At 46.7% G+C, this 26,919-nt stretch overlaps 1 protein-coding gene across 7 annotated transcripts in view; it reads right to left on the bottom strand.

The window, feature by feature from the left end:
* Positions 1-4,032: 4,032 nt before the first annotated feature.
* The window catches only part of GFOD2 (glucose-fructose oxidoreductase domain containing 2), a 37,987-nt gene continuing 15,100 nt past the window's right edge, over positions 4,033-26,919 (bottom strand). For 2 of the 7 annotated variants that reach the window (XM_036834379.1, XM_036834380.1), the window contains exons 2-5: positions 18,201-18,289; positions 14,318-14,663; positions 4,694-5,588; positions 4,033-4,596 (exon numbers count right to left, since the gene is read on the bottom strand). In XM_036834379.1, the coding sequence (XP_036690274.1) occupies positions 4,152-4,596; positions 4,694-5,588; positions 14,318-14,576 (1,599 nt within the window). In that variant the 5' untranslated portion in view covers positions 14,577-14,663; positions 18,201-18,289 and the 3' untranslated portion in view covers positions 4,033-4,151. Of the gene's footprint in view, positions 5,589-14,317; positions 14,664-18,200; positions 18,290-26,919 lie in introns of those variants that run through there. The other 5 variants (XM_036834382.1, XM_036834385.1, XM_036834381.1 and 2 more) reach the window with 5 other exon arrangements.

Here is a 26,919-nt window from a genome sequence, read left to right on the forward strand (position 1 = left end):
GCAAGGGGTGGTGGTGGAGGTGAATGTTCTCTTTGGACCCCTGTGGCTGAGCCACTGGATGACTGCGGGCGTCTCATCCTCAGGGGTCTCTGGGAAGAGGGGGCCAGTGCTGGCCATTTTGGAAAGCCCCCATCCTGCTGCCTCCTGGTCCTCTTGCGTGTCCCTCAGACATCGTAAACACAGGGAATTCCAGATTAAATGGATTTCTCCTCCCTCCAACCTGCTTTTCCTCCTGTTTCTCATCTACACAATTGTTCAAGCCAAAATCCTGATATCACCCCAGACCCCATCCTATTCTTTGCTCATTGACTCCTGCCAGCTAATCAGGCATCAAGGCAGGTGAATCTACCCTCTCAGACAGAGAATCTCTCGGACACCCCAGTCAGCACCCTTGCCTGGGACACTGTCATCTCCAGGTGAGAGCTCACTAGTCTCCCTGCCGGTGGGCCCTTGCCCCACCAACCCACCCAATGATTCTGCTACACACACTCCTGAACCCCTGATGGTGTTGCCCCCCCTCTAGCACCCTGCTCCTCTTACCCCAGCTACCGTAAAACTTTTTAGTGGCTTCCTGTAATTCCCTGACCAACTACACCTTTTCTTACCTTCCCTCTCTGCTTGTGGGGCTTCCCCTGCCTAAAATGCCTTTATTTCTTCACCCTCAACCTGGCTAGTATACATGTACCCTTGAGGGCTCACGGCGCCTTGCTTCCTGCTGAGCCAGGCAGCACCCAGTGCTGTACTGCCCTGCATTGTAGCATCTACATGCTACTATCACTGTGGGTTATGTAACTATTTCGGGGACTAGACTGTGAACTCCCCAAGGCCATGTGTCATTGCACCGCATCCACCTAACAGAGGGGCCCCATGAAAGGCACCAAGATAAGGAGACCAAGGTGGGGAGCCGAGGAAGCTGCAGAGAGGGACAGGTTAGGATCTGAAAGGCTGAGGCCATCCAAAGTCCAGGACCATGGGGGGGGCCCTGGAATAATGGCCTGGCCATCCAGGAAGGGAGGGGGTGGGCAGGCCCAGATGGAGGAAGTAGGAAGAAAATGGGCATAATCCCAGGCTCTTCCCTCCTTTAGGGGTCACTTGGATGCTCACTGGCCCCATGGCAAGGCCTCAGGGCAAGCTGTGGGGTCAGGACATTTATTCTTTTTGCCCACACTTTTCCCTGGGCAGTGACTTGACTGAGCTTCTACAGGGACCATGCAGACTGAAATGTTGTCCATAGGGATGAGCACGAATTCTCCAGGAATTTTAAAGGTAGAGGGCTCTTCAAGATAACTGAGTTTGATCTCCTGACTTTATGGCTGAGGAAGCAGAGGCCTGCAAAGGAGTGGCCTTGCATGAGACCACACCCTGGGGCCCAGGGAGGGCCTGCCCTTTCCTGAGCCCTGAAGATCTCTGAACCTGGGGCCTCTCCGGCTAAGGCCTAACCCAAGAAGGCTGAGCATCTGCTTTCTCTGTGTGGTCTCCAGGGCTGGAGGTGTCAGCCAGGCCAGCACTGATAAGGAAGATCTGCTCCTATCTCTTCACAGGTGACGTAGGAAATACTCAGTAACCACAGAAGAATCAGTCTGTTGCCCGGGCGCTTATTCACTTGACAGGCTTGTCTAAGCAGGGTGGGTGATAGTAGCCACAGAAAGGAACAAGACACCACTACCGCTCCTAGAAGCTCACTCTAAGTGTGCAATGCTGAGGCAGCATAATTCAAGGAGACGCGATACGGAAGGGCTGAGGACCGAAGCTGTGGCGCCACAGGTGGTGGGGGTGACTGCCACTTTGTCTGCAGGAGTGAAGAGGCAGCTCTCCAGCTGCTTCCTGAAGGAGAGAGTTGGGTGGCCTTCCAGTCAGAGGACATGCCAGGGATGAAGCCTCACTAGTGTGGAAGATGTCAGCCCCATGTAGGAGGGCCATTTAGCACGGCTGAAGCAGAGGCCTGGCTATCAGACCAGGCTGGGTGAGCCTGGGAGGCATAAGGAGGGGTGTAGGCAATGAGGGATCTTGGCCTGACATCTTGGAGAGGTTGCTTGGGCATTAGCGTGAAGGGCCGAATAAGGAAGGGAAAGACGGGATAGGGAGGCGAGGAGGCTGCTGCCATTGTCTGGGTGAGTGCAAGTCCTAGATTTGGTTGGGGGTTGGAAAATAAGCAACAGGTATTCTGGAAGTTCTCTTCTGCTTGCTGTAACAGAGAGGAAAAGCTAACTGTATTTTCATTGGCTTGGAAAAACTTTATTTTGACCCAAGGAAGATCCTGAGATTTGGGAAACAGGGCCTGGGAGGTGATGCTGACTTCCTCCAGGAGGGGGAGCTGCAGGACAAGCCTGGAACCAGTTGACTCTGTCACCTCTGGGAACCAGAACCCTGCTGGCTTCCTTGGGAACAGGCATCTGGGCCACTTCATGGTACCTCTCCTCCCCGGCACCAATCCAAGAGATACATGATGGTAAAGATGTCTGAGGGATGGCCGTGGACCTAGGTTCTGCAGAGTACCAACAGAGGACCTGGGTCCTCAAGAGTAGCTCTGCCCTAAGCCCATGTACAGTCGGCCCCAGGACTTGGTCGGAATCCATCTTTGTAAACCAGAGGTTTTGTTGCAGAGTCCTATAAAACCTAAGTGCCACTGTGGGTCAATAACATGGCCCTTTCTTAAGTAAGAGCATCTGAGTCAGATGCAATGGATGCATGTGCTTTCTTGGTCAATACCCAAATTTAGGGGGGATCTCAACATCCTATTAACACACTGAAGGATGACCTGGAGCTGAGCCGGGAGGAAGAGGGCAGCTTCTCCTTCTTCACCTCTACCAGCATCCTGCCTGGTGGGGTTCTCTCTACAGTCCACCTACTAGTTCAGGCCAGGCTGAGATTCCTGCTGTAGAGAAGAATGTAACCTGGATGAGGACCCGAGCGGGGAGGGGCAATGCCTGGGCACTCGAGAGTCTGAGATGCCACAAGCACTAAGGAAGGAGTAGTTCAGGGTCAGGCTCTGTAGTCAGAGGACCCTGACCAGGCTCCTAGCTCTGTCACTTATAACTTACAGGAGGCAAGTAACTTTGCCCCTCTCTGCTCTGAATAACGGGAATATTAATAGTAGTACCTCGTAGAGTGGTTTGGATATGAAACGGAATAATACACGTGAACCGTCTATCCCGGGGACCCCAGCATGCAATAAGTACACCCCAACACTAGCCACTGTTATTTTATCTCACAAAGACAAGGTCTGAAACCAGGACAATACAGGAAAATAGGCCTGGTGACTACTATAAAGGGTGCCAGGAGGAAGAGGGAGCCCTCTCTGAGCCTTTCTCTTTCTGGTGAGGAGTCCACAGCAGGCCAGAAAAGAGGGAAGATTAGAGAAGGGGAAAGTTTGGTCCAGGCTTAATTCTGGCAGAGGAAACAAAGGAGTAGATGTGTCCTTTCCCACCGTCCTGCCCCACCTGCCCCTGACTGACAGGGTTAAAAGCCTCTTCCTGTGGGGAGAACAGGTTAGTAAAAGCAGAGCTGGAGACTGGCTGGCTAGGCCAGGCAGTGCTCGGCTACACCTCGGCTACACCCCGGCTACAGTGCTTCCGAGGGGCAGCGCCTTCCTCAAGTTCACCCCGTCTAGCCTCCCTCCCTGGGGCCACTCCTCACCCCTCCTCTCCCAGGGCTCCTCTGGAGCCAACCCCTTGGTTTCAAGAACAGAACCCTTCCTGACCTCCAGCCCAGGGAGACCTCAAACTCTCCCACTGTCTCCCCTTAAACATCAGGCCTGATTGGCCCCCTGATGTCTTAAGTCCTGTTTGCTGAGGAAAGACTTCTTGGAGGGCTCCTGAGGGATTCAGCTGCAAGGGAATAAGCCAGGAGGTGAGGGCAGACAGTGGTAGGAGCCTGTGTGTTCCGCTAGATAGTGATGGATCCAGAGCAGGTCAGGGCTGCCATGGAGCCATGAGGAAAGAGAAAAATAGAAACAAATCTACAACAATCAACAAGCCTTTCATTATTAAAGAAACCCAATCTACCAAACAAACAACCAACAACCACATGTCATAGTGTCAGACTTTCTGATTTATTAACATTTATCAGATGTCCCAGAGCTCTCCCTTGTCTCCTCTCTGCCAACTCAGGGGCCCTCTGCCCTAGGTCAACAGCCCCTGAGAGCTCATCTACTACAGAACCCCTCCTCCCTGCCAGGGAAGGGGCAGCCTGGAGGCCGGAAGGGCTTGGTCACATGGGAGCGAGGGCAGGTGCAGATCCCTGAGGGATGACTTCCTGCCCTCACCATTCCTGAGATGCCCCAGCCCAGGACGGGCATGGAAACAAGGCCTCTTGTCATTTCTCCTCAGGCCTGAGGAATCAAGCCAAGCTGGCTCCTTGCTGTGCTTTCTCATCCAGTTAAGACCACAAATAGGCCGATGAAGCCCCAAGTCAAGCCTTTGCTGGAACTGCTCACACGCTGGGGGCAGCTCTGCCCTGTGCAGTGTGCCGGCCCTCTCAGTCATGGCAATAGGAACGGCACCGCCCCACCAGTCTGAGGAGTAAATGAGCACTGGAGGGGGCGTTCTCCTGGGGCCACCTTCGGATTCACCCGAATTCAACTCTGCCCAAGTTGACCTATCAAATAAAAGACACTGTGCTATAACCAAGCCCTCCCATCACAGCTCCTCCCTCGCCCTTTGCCCCATGGCAGGGAGCCCACGTGCAGGCTCACAGGTTATTCCGCTGGAGCGCCTCGCACAGGTTCTGGTTGGCGTCGGGCTCCTCCGTCAGCACCTCCACAGCCTCCCACTCCCCGGATCGGCTCGACCGTTTGATGGCATCCACCACGCTCTGCATGTAGAGCCCATCCTCGAATGAGGCGGCCATGGAGACGGGGGTGTGGTCCCATGTGCGGCGGTCCCCCTGCCCCTGGAAGGACTGGCGCAGGGCCTGCACCATGTAGACCATGCCCTTCAGGTAAAGCAGCGGGACATCCTGGGGCCCCTGCTCAGGGAGCCCCGTGCCCACAGCCAGGGAGTCCCTCAGCAGCAGCTCCTCTTGTGTGGCAGAGTTCTTCTGCCCGTAGAGGTCAGCTCCCCGGGCAACAAGGCGTCCCGCAGAGCCCACCACCATGACCTCATGCACAAAGGCGCCTGGCATGTTGAAGTTGAGTGTTACTGTGCTGCACACACCCCCGCCCATGAGCATCTGGAAGAAACAGAAGTCATCGCTGGTGACATGCCGGATGCCACGGATGGCTGCATTCTGCCTCACAAAGGTCTTGAGCAGCCCATGTACCTTCTCAGCTTTCTGGCCAGTCAGGTGGGTCAGCAGGTCCACAATGTAGGTGCCCATGGTGTGCAGGCCCCCACCGCCCATGAGCTCGTCACAGATCCACCCGTAGTTGGGGCTGAGCAGGCTGCCCGAGTAGATGCGGGCATCACAGATCATCACTGCACCCACGTAGTGCTCGGCAATCAGCTGCTTCATGCGCACGAAGGCAGGCAGGAAGCGCAGCACGTTCCCCACCAGGCTCATCAGCTGCGGGTAGTAGCGCGAGGCTGTCACCATCCGGAAGGCATCCACCGAGGTTGCTGCCTTCTCACAAACCACATTCTTCCCAATGCCTGAGAATAAAACACAGCAGGAAATCTCAAAGTTCCAAGGGGTTTACACTGGGAAAAGAAAACCCATTTCTGGAAGGCAGATGACTCAGGAAAGCCGTCTCTGAGACCAGGTGGTGACCTGGGACAAGAGGAAAGGTGATCAGCTTGGATGAAAATGGTACCCAGTGACTGGGACTAGAGAAAGAGTTATGGGCTTGAGAAAGAGAAGCAAGTTCTTAAAGGAAAAATGAAAGGAGTAGAGGCAGAAGGTGCAAACCAGGAGTGGGAGGTAAAGAGAGGTGGCACAAGGGTAATTTTATGTGTCAACTAGGTTAGGTTATGGTGCCCACCAAATACTAGTCTAGACACTGCTAGGAAGACATCTTTAGATCTGATTAACATTTAAACCAGTAGACTTTGAGTAGAGCAGATTACCCTCCATAATGTGGGTAGGCCTCAACTCATCAGATGAAGACCTTGAGAAAAAAGACTGAAGTTCCCTGAAGAGGAAGGAATTCTGCCTCCAGACTGCCTTCAGACTCAAGTCTGCAACATCACCTCTTGCTGGAATTCAGATTTGCTCTGCAGATTTCAGATCTGTCAGCTCCTAAAATAGAATCAATTTTTAGAAAATAAACCTCTACCTCCCTCTCTCACTCAATATACATCCTCCTGGTTCTGTTTATCTAGAGAACACTGCCTAATACAAGTGGGCTGGAGAGGTGGACATGCTTCTTGGACATGCTTATGTACCTTTATGCATTTATTAGATCATCAGCTTGGGGTAAGAAAATCAAATCTATATTCTAGGGGATGAGCTTAGCACTCTCACTTGTAACTGCAGAAAGGGCTCTAAGATTCCTCGCAGATTGTCCTCTGAAAACACTGGTTCAACAAGTTAGTGTAGTCATAAGGCCCGAAAATGCTTGGCTCCAGTAGGAGGGCAAAGGGAGAGAAAACATCCTTCCTGTCTCATGCCTGTTCTGAGTACATCGCAGCTGGAATGCACCCAGAGAGCAAAACAAAGCTAGACAAAGCCCTGAAGAGAGAGACCAAGAGGACTGAGCAGCTCTCACACGAGGAAAAGGAAAGGATCAACACTCCTCCACATCATGAGATGAAAGCTCATGAGGGTACGAACAGCCACAAGACACCAACTCCTGGAGTGTTCCTGTGAGCTTGGGATGGTTCAAGCAGAAGAAAGTCTTATGCTAATATCTTCAACAGAAAACTTACAAAGCCCAAGAAGTCGTATGGACTGGACACACACAGGTTTTGGGGTACAGCAAGCTAGGGAAGGGTGAAGACATCCAGTTATTCCATTACTCATTCCACAGACACTGCCCTTGGGGTGCAACTCAAATCCCACTACCTCAATTCACCCAAGAAGTCATGGGTTTCTTGAGGGAACAAGCTCAAGGGTCTGGTACAGATGGCAGAATAAGGGAAGACTTCATGGGGGAGTGCCGCCAGGGTTATCTTTAAGGAAGCAGATGTTCCAGGGAGCATAATGGGGAAAGGACACCCAGGCAGGAAACTGCATGTGCAAAGGCACTGAGGAAAGGGCTGGGATTCCTAAAGTCCTGAGTGCACACCAGGAAACAGGTTGGAGAGTTTACACAGGGTCTATAAGAAACGTAGGAAATTGGATAGATAGTTGGTAGCATCACTCACAAAGACATCCAAGGTGGTGGGGTAGGTTTGGGGTTGGAATCCCAAACTGAGCTCTTGATACTCCCTTCTCTGAGTTTTCTCCACCTCAGTCAATGGCGATTCCATTCTCCCTGTTTCTCAAGCCAAAATTACGGATGTCACTCTCACATCCATCTCACTTTCAATCATCAGTAAATCCTGTTGGCTTAGCTTTCAAACTACATCCAGGATCTCACCAGTTCCTACTACCACCACTGCCACCTTCCTCATCCAAGTCACCACACTTTTTCGCCTGGATTATTACAATGGTAACTTAACTGGTCTCCCTCAGTCTTTTTTTTTTTTAATAAATTAATTTTTAAAATTTATTTATTTTTGGCTGCGTTGGGTCTCTGTTGCTGTGCATGGGCTTTCTCCAGTTGCGGCGAGCAGGGGCTACTCTTTGTTGCGGTGCGCGGGCTTCTCATTGTGGTGGCTCCTCTTGTTGCGGAGCACGGGCTCTAGGCGCGCAGGCTTCAGTAGTTGTGGCTCGCGGGCTCTAGAGCGCAGGCTCAGTAGTTGTGGCGCATGGGCTTAGTTGCTCCGCGGCATGTGGGATCTTCCGGGACCAGGGCTCGAACCCATGTCCCCTGCACTGGTAGGCGGATTCTTTACCACTGCACCACCAGGGAAGTCCAGCTTCTTCTTCTTTTTTTAATTTTTATTTAATTTTTTATTTTAATAAATAAAAAATATTTATTAATTTAGGCTGTGCTGGGTCCCAGTTGTGCACACGGGATCCTCGTTGTGGCCTGCGGGATCTTTTTTTTTAGTTGCAGCATGCGGACTTCTTAGTTGCAGCATGTGGACTTCTTAGTTGCAGCATGTGAACTCTTAGTTGTGGCATGCAGGATCTAGTTCCCTAACCAGGGGTTGAACCCGGGCCCCCCGCGATGCGAGCGTGGAGTCCCACCCACTGGACCACCAGGGAAGTCCCTGGGTGTAGCTTCTTCTGATGGACTTGGATTCTGTTCACACAGGCTCAGGAGGGGAACTTGTCTGGCCACCTTGCAACAGAAACAATGGGGCCCCAGGACAGCTGACTGCTCAGAAAGGGCCACTTATTGGTGCCAAACTCGAGCTTTGGAGCCACTTTGGGATTCAAATTCTGGTTCTCTCGCTTGGCTGCTGCATGACCTGGGACATTTCTAAACCTCTCTGGGCTTTGGTTTACTACACTGCAAAAGGAGAGTCACATCTACCATGCAGGGTAGAACAGTAAGTCAAATGAGGCAGTATACGTAAAGTGCTCAGCCCAGCACAGCTCTGTCAACGGTACAGTTTATAACCATCACCATGGGAGAGACCCAGCAGATGTCATAAATACAGGAAAAAAAGGGTCCACTGTGACTCAGATTTTAAGACTCACACAGAAGCTACATTTTCCAGGCCAATAATATCAGTGTTCAATATTGTGAAAATTTAATTTTTAAAAAGAAGTTTAAAGATCAACATGAACATAGATGAGTTTTCTTATTCTATGTGCTGTTTATCAGGCCTCTCATAGCGTTAGGCCCAGACCAGTCCTTGGGAAGCTCACATCCTGACAAAGCCCACAGGAGATAATCTGGTGCCTTTGGCCAATCCTTCCAAGCTCCCCTCACTTCCTACCCTCTCCCCTGCCACCCTGACCCTCAAGAACCCCACAGAGCATTTGCCATCTGCACATATGGGATTCTCGGGCATGAACTCCCAGTGTTACAAAGCTCAGTGCTGCGGCAAGGAGGAACACATGTAGATCAGTAGCCTATGACCTAATTCAATCTCTTCACTTTACAAAACTCTTGAAATCTCCTGCTCTTCTCTAAACAGTAACGAAAGCTTTACAACAGGTACCGGCAGGACAACAGGAGAATGGCTAGCCAAGCGTTACATGCCCAAGGTGGGGAGCAGTGTGGAAAGGGCAGGGGGCCAAGGTAAGGGGAGAGGCCCTTGCACAGGGGTCCAGAGCTGGAGGGAGGCCCTGCAGGGAGAGTAGCCCCTAACTGCTATCACTATCTGCTCTTGGAGTGTCTCCAATGCTTCCCCACACTTGTGGGATTTTAGGATTAGGGACAGGAGAATCACAATACTGGGTGAGAATTTGGCCACTTGGCTGAAGCTCTGGCCAACCCAGAGGTTTCCTGCTACAACTATGCACAGCAGGGGTTGGGGTGGACACTGCAACGTGGGGAGGAGAGGAGATGGGCTGGGAGGAAAAGGACTCCTGTGGCTGCTGAGAGTTTGGTGGTGATAAAACTATAGTAAGTAATATCTACTTCATGCCACGAGAGGTCAGGGAAGGGGAAGAGGCCTTCCTTCTTGAGCCTGAACAGTAAGAGAGCTTTTGAACTTGGGACCCAGTAGTATTATTAGTGTGGGAGCTAAAGGCCATCCTGAGTTAAACCAGGCTCCTGCAGGCCAGCTGCACGGGTCCTGTACCTTTAGGAAGACTGGTGTTGCCTTGAAAGACATGTTTATTTAAGTTTATCTAGCTTTCCTGTTAGGAAATCAACGAGATATTAGAGAAGCTGAAAACCACTTTTGTCTCCAGGGAATGGGGAAAGCATGGATGCCGAGTGCCATTAGCTCAGATCTTCTGGAGGCTGAACAAGTTCCAGACTGCAAGCCTCTCTCCAGCTCATGCTCCCCAGACGACCTAGGAGTAAAGTGCCCTGAGAAGCTGCCCCAAACCACCTCTTTGTTCCTTAGTAAAGCACCACAGGTTCACAGCTCTGGGACAACACCGCTGTTTCCCTCTCTAGAGGTGTGGGACTAGACAAATGATTTCAAACAGCAGGGAAGAGAAGCAGCCCCAGAAAAAGCACCACTTTTATGTTTTACAAAATCCATGGATCCTGCCTTTTTTATTTTTTTTAACAAAGAATGTTCTGCTACTTAGAAAAGTAAGTTTGAAAGCCACCAGACAGAATCACTGCTGCCCACAGCCCAGTCTCTCCTGGGTCACAAGCCCCTGTCGGCTCCCTGAGTCACACCAGCAGACTGGGCTTGCACCGGTAGAATTTGTGAACACTTCCATTCAACCAGTGTGCCAGGCCCTGTGCTAAGCTCAGAGGATACAACATCAGGCATGATCTCTACTTTCAGACAACTTACAGTTTAGTGGGAGAGAAAGCCATTAATCAAATTATCCTATGAATACACGTAGAACTGCACTTGTGATAAATGCAATGAAGATGATATTAATGTTAATATGAAAGATATAGCAGGGACCTGATCTGGACTGGGGGTCAGGGAAGGCATCCCAAGGGACTGGTGTTCTTAGGATTAAATTATCTGGGTCAGGCTGCTTGAGGAATGATCCCTTGTTATCTTAAGAGCCCATGGGGAAAGGATTGACAAACCCAGCATTTTTCTAATGAAGCACACAAGTGCCAAGAACTGGGCACAGAAACTTACCTTTTAGTGACAGATTTAAGAAAACATTCAACTATGGCAAAAATGGTGGGGCACTTTGTACATTAAAATTTTTCTGAACCACTTCTAAATTGAGAAATAAAACATTAGAGTCCCTCCCTCTCCTTTAAGGAATTCATGGGAAAGCCACAAGGATGAAATCTGAGGTGGAAAAAAATGAAAAGTCAAACAAAAGTAGAAAATAAGACCCTGAGAAAACCATAATTCAAAAAGACACATGCACCCCAATGTTCATTGCAGCACTATTTACAATAGCCAGGACATGGAAACAACCTAAGTGTCCATCGACAGATGAATGGATAGAGAAGATGTGGTACATATACACAATGGAATATTACTCAGCCATAATAAGGAATGAAATAGGGTCATTTGTAGAGATGTGGATGGACCTAGACTGTCATACAGTGTGAAGTAAGTCAGAAAGAGAAAACCAAATATTGTATATTAATGCATACATGTGGAATCTAGAAAAATGGTACAGATGAACCTATTTGCAGCACAGGAACAGAGATGCATACATAAAGAACAGATGTGTGGACACAGCGGGGGAAGGGAGAGGATGGGATAAATTGGGAGATTAGGTTTGACATAAATACACTACCATGTGTAAACCAGATAGCTATTGGGAACCTGTGGTATAGCACAGGGAGCTCAGCTCGGTGCTCTGTGATGAGCTAGATGGGTGGGATTGGGGGTGGGAGGGAGGTCCAAGAAGGAGTTCCCTCCAGAGCTTTACATTACAGGAGGAAAGAATGGGTCCTGCTTTTGAGGCATTAATTTAAGTACAGTCCTCCAGGGACTTCCCTGGTGGCGCAGTGGTTAAGAATCTGCCTGCCAATGCAGGGGACACGGGTTCGAGCCCTGGCCCAGGAAGATCCCACATGTCACAGAGCAACTAAGCCCGTGCGCCACAACTACTGAGCCTGTGCTCTAGAGTCCACGAGCCACAACTACTGAGCTCGTGTGCTGCAACTACTGAAGCCCGCACACCTAGAGCCCATGCTCCGCAACAAGAGAAGCCACCACAATGAGAAGACCACGCACCATAACTAGAGAAAGCCCGCGCACAGCAACGAAGACCCAATGCGGCCATAAATAAATAAATAAATTTATATTTATAAAGATATATATATATATAGATATATAGATAGATATATATAGATATATATAGTCCTCCAACCTACAGAAGAGTGTTCCACATTTGAGATGACTTAGAATGCTTAGTTTCATTTCTAAGCTACATTCAACTCAGTGAACACTTACCTAACGAACATCCAGAGGAGACGCCTACCATTTATTTTTGATGTGAATTTAAGTTAAACAAATCTGCTCTTCCATGTGGGACAACAGGAAAGGCTGGCTTTCCCTTGTAACGTGATGCCAGTGTCCTTCTTGGTCAGTTCTCGGAGGCAGTCATATATCATGCTGGAAAGGCTGAATGACACCTTCATTTCACAGGGTCCCACACAGGTTGAGAGGGACAGAAATAGGGTCAAAAGTGGGGTCTGATGTCAAGGTCAGTTTGGTGCTCTGCCTACAGCAGTTCATGCACTCACACCAAGTCATTTGGGAAAACTGGAGGAGTTCTCATGGCCTCTTCCATATAAGTTAAAATTAAGTCAGAATTCTCACTAAAAAAAAAAAAAAAGAAAGCAAGCACACAGGGAGTCAACTTCATGGTCACAACAGGCTCAGTGACTCCTTTGGGGCCTAAGTGGGCAGTGCCTGAGGGCAGGTCCAGCTGACAAGGGCTCTCTCAGCCCAACCAAATTGGCACTGTGGTCATGTACCTGCAAGAACAGACCAAGGACCCTCATTCATACCCTCCTCCTTCCTGACAACAGAGATGTGGAGAAAAGGCTGATGGCCTTACTTCACTGAGGGCTGGGATACAAGACCCCAGAAGCTTCTGGTCATCCCTGTCCTTCCTGTTTATATTAAATGGCCCAAAGTCCAATGTTTTCCTGTACCAGGAAAACAGCAGGCTTGGGCCCAAAGAACTCTGGGGTTTCCTCTTTCTCCTTACACAGCTCAGAAATGGTCTCTGTGGGGACCCTAAAGTTCAAGAAGGCGACCAGAGACTCTAGAATTCTGCCTCTGCGGGGACCCTAAAGTTCAAGAAGGCGACCAGAGCCTCTAGAACTCTGCCTCTGCACACACCTGGCCTCACCAACCTGCATTCATGCCACAAGGAACGGTGAGAAGTCAAGTGACCATGGTAGCTTGACTCCCTTGAACCAGCCCTCTGTTAAAGTGTTGGCTTAAGTCTACTTCTAAACCCAATCTGGGAGTATTATCTGCCCTAAAAATCTAGGGCCAGTGAATAGCTCCAATGTCACACATCCTCAGAGAGAGCTCTCTGGAAAAGACAAACCATCTATAATTTTTGGCCAAAACTTACATGCCCTAAATCAACAACCAGACAGACTGCTATTCCTGCTCACTTCAATGAACACTTATCCTCTCCAACCCATTGGGCTAGAGGTGACAGACACCCTCTTATTCTCAGACTACGGGAGAGACAAGCAGCAGAGCCTTGGACCCTCCACCATGGTAGTGGCCAGAAGGAGTGGCGGTCAGCCTCATGGCATATCAGTTCCTGGACCCACAGATCTCTGACTGCATCAGACAGACACCTGGCTCCCATCACCTTATATAAAACAATTACTCTGTCAATTAATTATATGCTACCTGAATTGTTACTTGTCTTTTCTCATTTACCTTGCAATGTGTGTTACTTCTAGTCTCTTCAACTGGACTGTGAAATATGAAAGCAGAGACAGCTCCAATCCAACACTGCTCTGAATGTCAAGAATGACATCAGGACAGTGCCTAGCACACAGGAGACATTTTTTAAAAAACTGCTGGATGAATGTTTACTGGTTTGTTTTCCTATTAAATTAGATTCTGATTCTTATATAAGACAAAGAGAATAATTTTTCTACAGTTGACAGGAAAGAGAAGCCCAACAGGAACTGCAGGAGAACAGCTCACCAAGCCATGCCCAGCCAAGGGCAGGAGGTGGCCGAGCAAACTATTTCCGGAGGGAGCAGAGATGTGAGCAGGCTGATCCGTGGATCCTGTCAGGGAGACTCAGCGCTGTCAGAGAGCCTTCCCACCCTCTGGCATACAAAACTGCAAAGCTCGGTGGGAAGGGTGTGTGCTCAATCTAGTCAAGGACTGACAAAATATGAGAAATGGCAGCCTTGATACATATCCTCTTCTCCTTTCTGTGGTGCTGCGTGCCACAGAAATGGAAGAACAAATGCATCAATCACAGCCAATTCCCCAGTGCCCAGGTCTTTGAACTCTGACTTCACAGAGGCAAACTTTACAATGCCTGAAATGTAATAATCTCTAGCCCCTGTGACAGGCCAACTCGAAAGACATTTGCTTAATTTTTGCTCAGGGATTTACTTATGGGAGGTGGGGAACGCTGCATGTCTCCCAGCCACTGGAGTATTTCCTCCCCCAGCCATAAGGCCTCCCAACGTGCCCTCCCTTGGCACTGCTTCAGGGATGAGTGCTGTCCCAGACCCAGGCCCAAGAAGGGCCACCCAGGCCCAGAGGAGAGCAGTGACACTCAAGGACCACCGAGAGGGAGACGCAATCTGCCCTTGCTATGGCCTGACTGTCCGTACCTAGAGCCTTCACAGATATCTGTCGGGTAAGCGGAGGGGGGATGTTGATGCACACCAGATCCACGTCTTGATGCAGCAAGACGTCATCGGTCCGGCTGGTATAGAAGGTGATGTTCATCTCCTCGGCAAGCTGCTTCGCCTCCTCCTCAGTCTTCCCCCACAGGGCCTCCACTGTGAACCCTTCTGCCCGCAGCAGCGGGACCAGAACCCGGGCAGAGCTGCCAGTCCCAAACACGCCCACTCCGGGAAGCATCTTCATGCTGGCTTCTCCGTTCACCAACTCATCTCCTCACAAGAGTCTCCAGCATGAGTACGACCATCCCACAGTCCTGGTCACACATGGCTCCTGGAACAGCAAGCAGGACACTGGCTGTTAGTGGAGGGCACACTCAGCTGAGGCTACTTTCTGGGCTGATTCGGAAGCAGCAAGTTCTCTGCCACAAAAGACAAATGAAATACTGCTCCAAAGTGAAACGCTGCAGAAGCTTCTCCCATGGAGACTTAAGGATATTAGCAATATCTATGTACTAGGAGGAGGAAAGATGAAAAATGAGTAAAGCTAGGTTCAAATTTCTGTTCTGTTACTTAATTTTCAGTGTGACTCTGGTCAAACCATTTAACCTCCAGGGCCTTAATTTGTACAAGTTCATGATTCTATGGTATTATATTACACAAAGAAAAAGAAGAAAAAGAAGAGTGTTATTATATTACAGTAAAAGACAAAAGAGAACTACTTAGGTGTTATACACGTTATAATTTAAAAGTTAATGGTAGCAAGCATAGGAAAATGTTCACTAGAAACCAAAAATACCAAAAAAAAAATTCCAACTACCAAAGTGGCAGCAGCAGCAGCAATAACAAGGATATTTAGAATGAAATTTTTTTAAAAATTTATTTGTTTTATTTATTTTTGGCTGCATTGGATCTTCATTGCAGTGCGTGGGCTTCTCATTGTGGGGCTCGGTAGTTGTGGCGCACGGGCTTAGTTGCTCCGCGGCATGTGGGATCTTCCTGGACCAGGGATCGAACCCGCGTCTGCTGCATTCACAAGCGGATTCTTAACGACTGCGCCACCAGGGAAGCCCAGAATGAAATTTTTTATATAAAAATATCCATGCTGACGTTGACTAAGATAGTGAAAAATTTGGAAATGAGATAGATGTTCAATAACAGTAGTGGGTTAGATTAATAACACTACGGAGCCACTGAAAATCATGAGTAGAAGGCCCTCAGTGACCTGAAAGACATCACCATGTATTCACTGAAAAGGCAGAAAACAATATGTGAAGCATGATAACAATTTTATTTAAAACAAAACCAAAAAAAGCACAAAAGGTGTATGTATGTATGAGAATATACAAGGATATCTCTATCAATAACCATACTCCATACAGAGGACATAACAGAAGGACCTGAATTTAATAATTATTACTCAAATTGTTGGGATTGTGGATGATTTTTTGTTTTCTGAACTTTGCCAAATTTTCTACAATGAATGTTTCTTACTTATTATGGAGCTTTTCCTTCTGATCACAAGGGTTTATAAAATGAAATAAAGAATGAGACCAAACAAAAGTCTGCTTGGAAACCACAATGAGATTTAGGTGTGTGCAGGGTATCAGGTTTCTCCACACAGCACTCCCTCAGCTAAACCAGTGGTCCCCACTCTAGCTGTGTATACGGTCACTGGTGACCCCAGACCCACTGAATCAGACTGTGGGGATAAGGCTATGTCACCATCACTTTCTTTTTCTTTTGGTTCTTATTTTATTGTGGTAAAATACACATAAAATTTACTATCTTAACCATTTTTAAGTGTACAGTTCGTGGTATTACGTACATTCATACCGTTATGTAACCATCACCATCATCTACTTCCAAAACTCTTTTCACATTGCAAAACTGAAACTCTGTCCCCGTTAAACAATAACTTCTTATTTCAACCCCTCCCCCCAGCCCCTGGCAACCACCATGTCTCTATGAATCTGACTACTGTAGGTACCTTATATAAGTGGAATCTTATAGCATTTGTCCTTTTGTGACTGGCTTATTTCACTTAGCATGTCCTCAAGGTTCATCCATGGTGTAGCTTATGTCAGAATTTCCTCCCTTTTTGAGGTTGAATAATATTCCATTGTATGTATATACCACATTTTGCTTATGCATTCATCTGTACATGAACACCTGGATAGCTTCCACATCTTAGCTACTATGAATAATGCTGTTATGAACATGGGTGTACAAATACTTCTTCCAGACTCTGCTTCCAATTCTTTTGGGTATATACCCAGAGGTGGAATTGCTGGATCATATGGTAAATCTGTTTTTAATTTTTTGAGGAACTGCCATACTGTTTTCCACAGGTCCTGTACCATTTTATTTAGTTATTATTATTTTTAAATTATTTATTTATTTATTTAGGCCAAGCCACGCAGCTTGTGGGATCTTAGTTCTGCGACCAGGGATTGAACCCGGGCCCACGGCAGTGAAAGTGCCAAGTCCTAACCACTAGACCACCAGGGAACTCCCAAGGTCCTGTACCATTTTAAATAATAATTTTACAAACACCTTACAGTCCCTTAGTCTACCAATTATCTTTAAAAAAAATCTACTTTCTGCAAATCACAATTTTTTTTATTATCATTATTATTTTTTTAAATTAATTAATTAATTAATTTATTTTTGGCTGTGTTGGGTCTTCGTTTCTGTGCGAGGGCTTTCTCTCTAGTTGTGGCAAGTGGGGGCCACTCTTCATCACAGTGCGCGGGCCTCTCCAGCCGCGGAGCACAGGCTCCAGACGCGCAGGCTCAGCAGTTGTGGCTCACGGGCCTAGCTGCTCTGCGGCATGTGGGATCCTCCCAGACCAGGGCTCGAACCCGTGACCCCTACATCGGCAGGCAGACTCTCAACCACTGCGCCACCAGGGAAGCCCCAAATCACAATTTTTAAAAAGTTGTATCCAAATGTTGGATATCCAAATGCTGTTCTACTTTCATCCACGTACCATTGCTTCACTTGCATCTCCTCACAGATCAGTCAACCTATTTGTCAGTTTAATGGAGACATGGCATTCCTTTTGTAAATCCCTAATAATTAACTACTTCCTTCCCAACTGTGAGCACTAGTGACATATACATCTCTTCCTTCCCCATCCATGACATCCTCCCACCTTTCTGGTCATTTCTGAGCACTACTTTCAGGCTCCCCTGCTCTTATCCTCAGCTCCTTCAATGTTGAGCTTCTTGAGGTTGTCAGAGGTGTTCTCTTCTCTTCTTGCTCCACATATTCTTTGTACTACTCATGTCCCAGGCTTTAATTAGTATACCAGTGACTTCCAAATCTGCAGCACAAGCCCCACTTTCTCTCCAGAGCCTCACACCCATATATTCTAAGCTCCACAAAACCCACACTACCAAACCTGAACAGAAGCAGTAAAGTAAGATGGTGAGAACACACAAAGTGAAGGCATCCAGGACATCTGGGGTCAAATTCTGGCCTCACCACTTCCTAGCTGAATGCAATGTTTTTCATGGGAAAAGCAGGTCTAATGCTGTTTAGCTCCTGGGGTTTTTTGAAGATTAAATGAGGTCCGGTTGTAAGTGCCCAGTAAAGTGTCTAGTATACAGTCAGCACTTAATAATTATCATAAACCTTCCCTCAAACATTTTCTTCCTGTATTCTCTGTCTCTTGGTATGTCACCATCATCAGCTCGGTTCCTCAACTCAGAAAGCTGGCCAGCATCGCAATCTCTTTATTCCCTTACCTGTACAGGTAACTCATCATCAAGTCTTGTTGATCCTCCCTCTTTATTATGTCTTAAATCCACCCCTTCTTTGATATCCCCTCTGCCACTGCCCTAGTCTAGCCCCCAGCACCACTCACCTGGATGACTGCAACAACCTTCTACTTGATCTCTCTTGCTTCCATTCTTTCCTTCCTTCATCCATTCCTCATATTGCGAAGAGATCTCTCTAAAATGCAAACGGAATCACATCACTCCCTTCCTTTTTAAACATTTCAGTGACTTCCCATTGGACTCAGTATGAAGTCCAGATGCTTTAGTATGACTTACAAGGCCCTGCAAGATCCAGAAATCTCAAGACAGGTCTAGCTTTGTGTAGGGTCACTTTCAAGGGTTATCTCCAAAAGAGATGAGTTTCAAAACACATACCTAGATAACCTAGTAAGAAGAACGCTCTGTGAAATTACTAGCTATAAACCAGTTAAAAGTTGGGGAGACAGTTACTTAAGATGAAAACAATGGCTTCAGAGTAACAGATGATGAGTGTATTTTTTCTTTCTGGGAGAATTAAACAGTGGGGAACAGTTTTTTATTGAGCCCCTTTTAGATCATATTAACATATAAATTTGTACATGAATGTTCACAGGAGAATTAATCATAATAGTCAAAAAGTAGAAACAACCCAAATGTCCATCAACTGCTGAATCGGTAAACAAAATCTGGTATAACCATACAAAGTAGTACTATTCAGCCACAACAAGTAATGAAGTACTGATACAAGCTACAACACAGATGAACCTTGAAAACATTATGCTAAGTGAAAGAAGCTAGTCACAGAAGGCCACATATTATATGATTCCATTTATATAAAATGTTCAGAACAGGCAAATCCGTGGAGACAGAAGGTAAATCAGGGGATGGGGGAAAGGAAGGAATTGGGAGGTACAGTAAAGTAAGATGTTCTCACCATCTTACTTTATTGCTTCTGTTCAGGTTTGGTCATGTGGGTTTTGTTGAGCTTAGAATATACGGGTGTGAAGCTCTGGAGAGAAAGCTGGGCTTGTGCTGCAGATTTGGAAGTCACCGGTATACTAATTAACTTTATTCTTCTACATTTGGTTATTTAGTTGTTCCAGCCCCATTTGTTGAAGAGACTATTCTTTCCCCCAGAATGACCTTGGCACCTTTACTGAAAATCAGTTGATCATTAACGTATGGGTTTATTTATGGACTCTCAATTTTATTCCATTGGTCTATACATCTGTCCTGAACTTATAGTAAGTTCTGAAATCAGTAAGTGTGAGTCTTCTAACTTTGTTCTTTTTAAGTATTATTTTGGCTATTATGGGACCCTTGTATTTTCCTATAAATTTTAGGATCAGTTTGTCAATCTGGGATTTTGATAGAGATTGCTTTGAATCTGTAGATCAATTTGGGGACTGTTGTCACCTTAACAATATTAAGTTTTCTGATTCATGAACATGGGATGTCTAATTTCTTTCAACAATGTTTTGTAGTTTTTAGAGTATAAGTTACGTACTTTTATGTTAAATTTATTTCTAAGTATTTTATTTTATGCTATAGTAAATGGAATTGTTTTCTTAATTTCATTTTCAGATCCAGCTTCTCTTTTGCTTCTACCGTAGATACAATTGTACTGTGCGAAGTATACATCTCTGTTAGGGGTTGGTTTGCCCGTATAGCCCACAGTACAGCATCCTACAGTACTGCTTGATCCTACCTGAAGGACACCTGTGCCTTTGTGAACCACGGACATAAGCATGACTTGAGCTGCCTCTAACTCCAGACCCCTGTCAGCTTCCTGCCTCCTCCTGTCTCTACTCTCTGGGCTGTGGAGCTTGGCTTGTTCCCTGCACTCTACCATTTCTACCATTGGGTTCTAGCTTAACCATCTTTCTTTCTTTCTTTTCTTTTTTCTTTTTTTGGCCATGCCACGCAGCATGTGGGATCTTAGTTCCCCAACCGGGGATTGAACCCGCGCTCCCTGCATTGGAAGCGCAGTCTTAACCACTGGACTGCCAGGGAAGTCCCATCTTTCTTTCTGATGGTGAATAATGTCCGTGGCCTCTCAGCCACCTCTCTTTCCTCTTTGCTGATAATTCTCTTGCCCTTACAGGATTCCCTTCTAGTTAGAAAACAGTTCAGTCACATACTATCTTCTATAATTTTCATGTCCTGAACTCCCTTTAGCTATTTTGGTCACTTTCTGCATTTACAGGTTTTTGGGGGGTTACTTACAAGTCATGGATATTCTGGGAGCTTGAGAGTGTAAAATTTGTAGCACTACACAGTAAGATTCTGCTTAAGCTTTGTGGGTCATTCATTAAAACAGCTCTAAGGGTCAGGCGAGTAAGACATAGCCACCATAAGCAAGGATGTCCGTGTCCTCTCTAAATTCCTGCCCAGGGCACACTTCTTCCACTCTCACACCTCATTCCTTCATGCTCTAATTATATTTGGGTGTATATTTGCACTGGTGGCTTAAAACAACAGAATGGATTAGAAGAAATTTTAATAACCTCTGTTTCACTGACAGTGACTCAAAGGGCAGCTTCATCAACACCCATAAATAAAGGGGCAAGAGCTGGCCTCTGAGGAAGCCAGATGGCATGAAGCTAGGCAAGCTTGACTAGGTATTTCCTGCTCCAGTAGACAGAACTAGTTTTCCTCATTTATTTCAGTGATTACCCTTTCTCACCCCTAACATGTCCTATTGCTTGCCCCCAGTATCCTTGTACATACCTTTCATGTGCCTCCAAAGATCTCCACAAACCCAGTCCTGCCTAGCTCACATGCATTCCAATCAGCATATGCTGGTCAGGAATGAAGGGGGAAAAGTGCCTTGACAGGACTGACTATATATAGTTTGACAAGGCTATAGGTTATGGGGAAGGTAGCACAGAGGTTAGAAGCATGGAATCTGCAGCCAACCTTGCCTGGGCTCAAATCCTGGCTCCACCACTGACCAACTAGGTAACGTCAGGTAAGTTTCTTAATCATTCTGTGCCTCTGTTTCCTCATCTGTAAAATGGGGTTAACTGTATGTACCTCATAGAGGAGTTAAGGATTAAATGAGTTAATATTCATGAGCGTTTAAAACAGGGCCTGGCCCCACAGTAAGTCACTACATGGATCTTTTTTTTTTTTTTTAAAGCTATGTATGACTGCCTTAGATATCTCCTCTTCGAAAGCTGTGTAGGACTATGAAGATAATATTCTAAGCTAATATGCAGTGAGTGCAATAGGCCAGGCAGTGTTTAGTGTAATGTATAGTACATCCCTTCAGGTCTACGCAATTCTGTCCTATAGATGAGGAAAGCAGAAGCTTAGAGTCGCTAGGTAACTCTTCCAGGGTTCCACAGCTGTTTTTTTTTTTTTTTTTTCCCACAGCTGGTTTTGTGTAACACACCTGCCACAACTAGCTGTGAAACCTGGAGCAGGTTACTGAGCTTCTCCGAGCCTCCATAAAAACAGAGGCTTGTATGTGTGGAACAACTCTTCTTTCATCCTTAGCGATGAGTGTGAGCCAGGAAAGTTCATTCTGCTCCCTGACTTGGCGACTGCTTGCCTCAGCTCCACCACTCAAACCAATATTGCTCTGTTCATACATCACACCTTTATTGAGGGCCCCAACAGGGAGACTGTAGCAGATAAAAAGATGAAAAGACACAGTCTTAACTTTGGGAGCAAGAAGTCAGAAAGGGAGTAGGAGCCAGAGCTGGTGGCACAAGTGCTAATCTAAGGAGTTTGGACTTTGATTGGTGGGTGTGCTCGGTACTTTTGCTCTGTCCCACTTTCGCCACCTGATCCCCTCTCTGCTCTGCTCTGTCCCCCACGAATCAGAAGGTCAGTCTCTAACAACTATATCACGTGGGCTTCAGGCCCTCTGGCTTCCATCTGGGTCCAGCCAATCTCAGGAGGAGATCAGAGCACAGGAAGAAAGGTTACAGTATTCATTCTCTGCCTCTCTCCCTACCAGCATGTGGCTCTGGCAGGAGCTGTGATCCTTGACCAAGGTCAGTGTCTACGGAGGACCCCTCTCCCATAGCCACGGATTTTGCTGGGTTCCGGTACCCCTCCCTTCCCCCACTGTGCCTCAGGTGGTAACAGTATCAGCTATAGCCAGTCCCTGCCAGTCCCTCGGTGGGCCACCATCCCTTGTAGGTTTCCCTTACCGCACTCACCATCGTAAATAATCTCTCCATTAAAGGCTTTTCAATAACCCTCTGAATGTGCTGGCTGTGTCCTGCCTGGACCCTAACTAATACAGTAAACAAAGAGAAGCACTGAATTTTTTTTTTTTTTAATTTCATGTAGGTGGAATAGAGTTCAGGAGACACTAGACACAGAGAACCAGTTAAGATATAAAATAAGAGATAAGGAGGGTCTGATGGAGGGAATGAAGTGGAGCAGACAGCTATCAATAGGACCTGGGATTATGAGGGGAGAGGGAAAAGCCAAAAATGGCACCAAACTATAGACCAACATCCCTCATGAACATAGGCACAAAATCCTCAACAAAGTATTAGCAAACTGAATCCAGCAATGTGTTAAAAGGACAATGCATGATGACCAAGAGAATGTAAGGCTGGTTCAATATTCTAAAATCAATTACTATAATTCAACATATCAAGTCATGAGATTAGTTATTAAATTGCATTAATTAGAAATGCAAATTAAAACTTATTTATTACAACTACACACCTATTGGAATGTGTGAAATTCAGAAAATCTGATATCAAAAACTGGCGGGGATATAAAGCAGCTGTTCGTTGTTAGTGAAAATGAAAAATGGTACAGCCACTTTGGAAAACAGTTTGTCGTCTTTTAAAGTTAAATATACACAGCATACAACTTAGCAATCCCACTTCCAGCTATTAACCAAGAGAAATGAAAACTTATGTTCACACAAAAACCCATATGTGAAGGCTTACTTTATAATGTCTAATGTTGGCTTTATTTGTAACTGCCAAAACTTGGAACCAACACTAATGTCCTTCAACTGGTGAGTGGATCAACAAACGGTAGTATATTAATGTAATGGAATACTACTCGGCAATAAAAAAAGAACTACTAATACACGCCACGACATGGATGAATCTCAAATGTATTATATGCTAGATGAAAGATGCTAGACTCCAAAGGCTCCATACTATGTGATTCCATTTATATCACATAATAAAAAAGGCAAATTATAGGGGCAGAATAATAGATCAGTGGTTCCCAAGGGTTGGGGTCAGGGGCCTGAGGAGACTACAAAATGCCACAAGGGAATTTTGGGGGTGGGGAATGGTGAAGGAACTGTTCTATATCTTGACTATGGTGGTGGTTATATGACTATATGCATTTGTCAAAACTCAGAGAACTGTACACTAAAAATGGTCAATTTTACTGGTATGTAAATTATATTAAAAAAAATGTGACCCCCTAAAAAATGATACTGAAGTTCTAAGCCTGGGAAGTTGTAGTATCATTAAGAGAAACAGGGAAGCCATGAGGCCTGACAGTTGAGACACGTGCCAAAACTGGGATTTGTGGATTCTGTTCTTCCCAGACTGGCTAAATATCATCTTACCTTCTGTATGTCTAGTCCATGGAGTCACAGCTTCTGCAAAACCACAGGACGAGACCCACTCCCCATCACAGAGGAGGGCCAAATCCAATATGATACCTGTTTTTTGTTTTTTTAAATTTATTATGTATTTATTTATGGCTGGGTCGAGTCTTAGTTGCAGCATGAGGGCTCTGTAGTTGTGGCGTGCAGGCTCCAGGGTGTGTGGGCTCTGTAGTTGTGGCACTTGGGTTCCAGAGCGCGTGGGCTCTGTAGTTTGCAGCACATGGGCTCTAGTTGAGGCACGCGAGCTCGGTAGTTGTGCTGCACGGGCTTAGTTGCCCCGCGGCATGTGGGATCTTAGTTCCCTGACCAGGGATTGAACCTGCATCCCCTGCATTGTAAGGCAGATTCTTTACTGCTGGACCACCAGGGAAGTCCCTGTTTTTGTAAATAAAGTTTTACTGGAACACAGTTACACCCATTCCTTTACCTATGGCTGCTTTTGTGCTACGACAGCAAAGTAGCTGCAACAGAGACCATATGGCCCACAAAGCCTGAAATATTTACCATCTGGCCCTTTACAGAAAAGGGTTGCTGATTCCTGCCCTATCCCAAGGGTTATAAGGCCAGGAGCTCCAAGTGACAGCGTATAGTCATGAAGGTAGCCAGGATTATGATAAAAAGAACACCCTACCTCACTGTGTGTGTGAAGAGTCACAGATTCTGGGAACTCTGGCGTTAGTGCATAACTTCAGAGAGGTCACTCATTCATTAGGCAGCTTAAGTAGGGGTCACACCCTGGGCAGAAGGTGCCTATGAATCCTTTTCTACCAACAATTGTTTATAATGTTGGGGGTTTCAGCGTGCTGAGCTAAAACCTATATTTCCCAGCCTCCCTTGCAAACAGGTGTGTCTAGGAAGACAAATAATACAAGGTACAGTTTGGTAGAGTTTCTAGAAACGTTCTTTAAAGATAGGGCAACCACGGGACTTCCCTAGTGGTCCAGTGGTTAAAATTCCACACTCCCAATGCAGGGGGTCCAGGTTTGATCCCTGGTCAGGGAACTAGATCCCGCATGCTGCAACTAAGAACCCACATGCCGCAACTAAGAATCCACATGCCGCAACTAAAAAAAGAGCCTGGGGGACTTCCCTGGTGGCGCAGTGGTTAAGAACCCGCCTGCCAATGCAGGGGACATGGGTTTGAGCCCTGGTCCAGGAAGATCCCAATGCCGTGGAGCAACTAAGCCCGTGAGCCACAACTACTGAGCCTGAGCTCTAGAGCCCATGAGCCACAACTACTGAGCCCGTGTGCCACAACTACTGAAGCCCGCGCGCCTAGAGCCCATGCTCCACAACAAGAGAAGCCACCACAATGAGAAGCCCGTGCACCGCAACAAAGAGTAGTCCCTGCTCACCGCAACTAGAGAAAGCCCACGCACAGCAACAAAGACTCAACACAGCCAAAAATAAGTAAATAAATAAATTTTAAAAATAAAAAATAAAAAATAAAAATTTAAAGAGAGCCTGGGGCTTCCCTGGTGGCCCAGTGGTTGGGAATCCACCTGCCAGTGCAGGGGACACGGGTTCGAGCCCTGGTCTGGGAGGATCTCACATGTCACAGAGCAACTGGGCCCGTGCACCACAACTGCTGAGCGTGCGCACCACAGCTGCTGAAGCCTGCGCGCCTAGAACTTGTGCTCTGAAACAAGGAGGGGCCCCCGCAGTGAGAAGCCCGCGCACCGCAGCGAGGAGTGGCCCCCGCTTGCTGCAACTAGAGAAAGCCCGCGCACAGCAACGAAGACCCAACGCACTCAAAAATAAAATAAAATAAATAAATTTATAAAAATAAATAAATAAAAATTTTAAAAGAGCCTGCATGCTGCAACTAAAGATCCTGCATGCTGCAACAAAGATCCCACGTGCCGCAACTAAGACCCAGCACAGCCAAAATAAATAAATTAAAAAGACGGCAATCTCAGTTGTCGGGCGTATTCCCCCCCCCCTTCATTCTGCCTGAAATGCAGATTCTATGGTTCGAGTTGCCACAGACATCTGACCACCAGGAGGCAATCTGAGGATGGAACACAATTTCCTGCAGATATTGGCACTGAGATGGTGAATCAGATGTCATCCACGCCCTTAAAGAACTCCATTTCATCAACAAGACAGGCAGGTAAACACATTTGTTATAAGGTATGACAGGTAGAGCAACAGGAATCTGTGTGTGGCACAGAGAAGAGCACCATTAACTACATGGGCCCCAGGTGGTGTGCAAGCAGGAAAGGCTTCCTGGAGGTGATGTAACAGGTCTGAGTTGCTCAGAAAGGCTGGTCATAGAGCCTCTCCAACACATCCAATGGCAACGCCCTCCTTTTACTGGTGGTCCGCTTCTGTTCTTCTGGGGCCACTTTAGCCAGAAAGTTCTACTTTAGATTGACTTGAAGTCTACCCTCATTTAACTTCCATTCCATTGGTCTTACTTCTACACTGTGGAACAACCTGTGATGTTCCTAATGAAACTCTCATATTTCCTCTATGTTTCCTAGGTTGTTTGCAGATGGCCACAATAATTCCCTTCCTTGTTTTCATGCCTTGGGTAGTCAATCACTTCGCACAGTGACTGTACTTAGCCATGTCACTTGCTCTGGTCAATGGGACATTAGCAACATGACACAAGAGGTTTGAAAAGTACTTGTGCATTAAGGCTTGCTCTGTGGCTACTCCTGGGATCTCTGGAGCCATCACCATGTGAACAAGCCCAGGCCATCCTAATGGATCATAAGAAACATGTGACCAAGTCATCCCCTCTGCTCCAGCTGACAATGAGTCAACTGCCAGTTGACTGAGATCATTTCAGGCTATCTAGTTCTAGCTGAGCTTACCCAGACCAGAACCACCACCCAGGTTGCCCTAAGAACCATGAGAAATAATAAATGTTTGTCTTAAGGTACTGAATTTTGAGGTTGTTTGTTATACCACAAAAGCTAACTGATACACTCCTTTACAGACCGAACTCCCTTAATTCCCTCAGACCTTCCTCACGTTCTCTATCCTGCTGGCTAAGGCTGCTCTGGTTTGTCCATTGTCTAGATTGTCAATATGCCCCTGAAATGCAGCCCCCAGAACTGAACACCATATCCTGAGCATATTCTGGCCTTCTTCCCTGTACATTACACTCCTGTTGCTTCCATTCATTTTAGAATTTAGACAGCCATGTCATCCTGACACATGGTAGGATTTTGCACATGTCCTAATATTCTGTACTTGTATAGTTAGGTTTT

This window comes from Balaenoptera musculus, chromosome 19 (assembly GCF_009873245.2).
Source record: "Balaenoptera musculus isolate JJ_BM4_2016_0621 chromosome 19, mBalMus1.pri.v3, whole genome shotgun sequence".
Classification (NCBI taxonomy): Eukaryota; Metazoa; Chordata; class Mammalia; order Artiodactyla; family Balaenopteridae; genus Balaenoptera; species Balaenoptera musculus.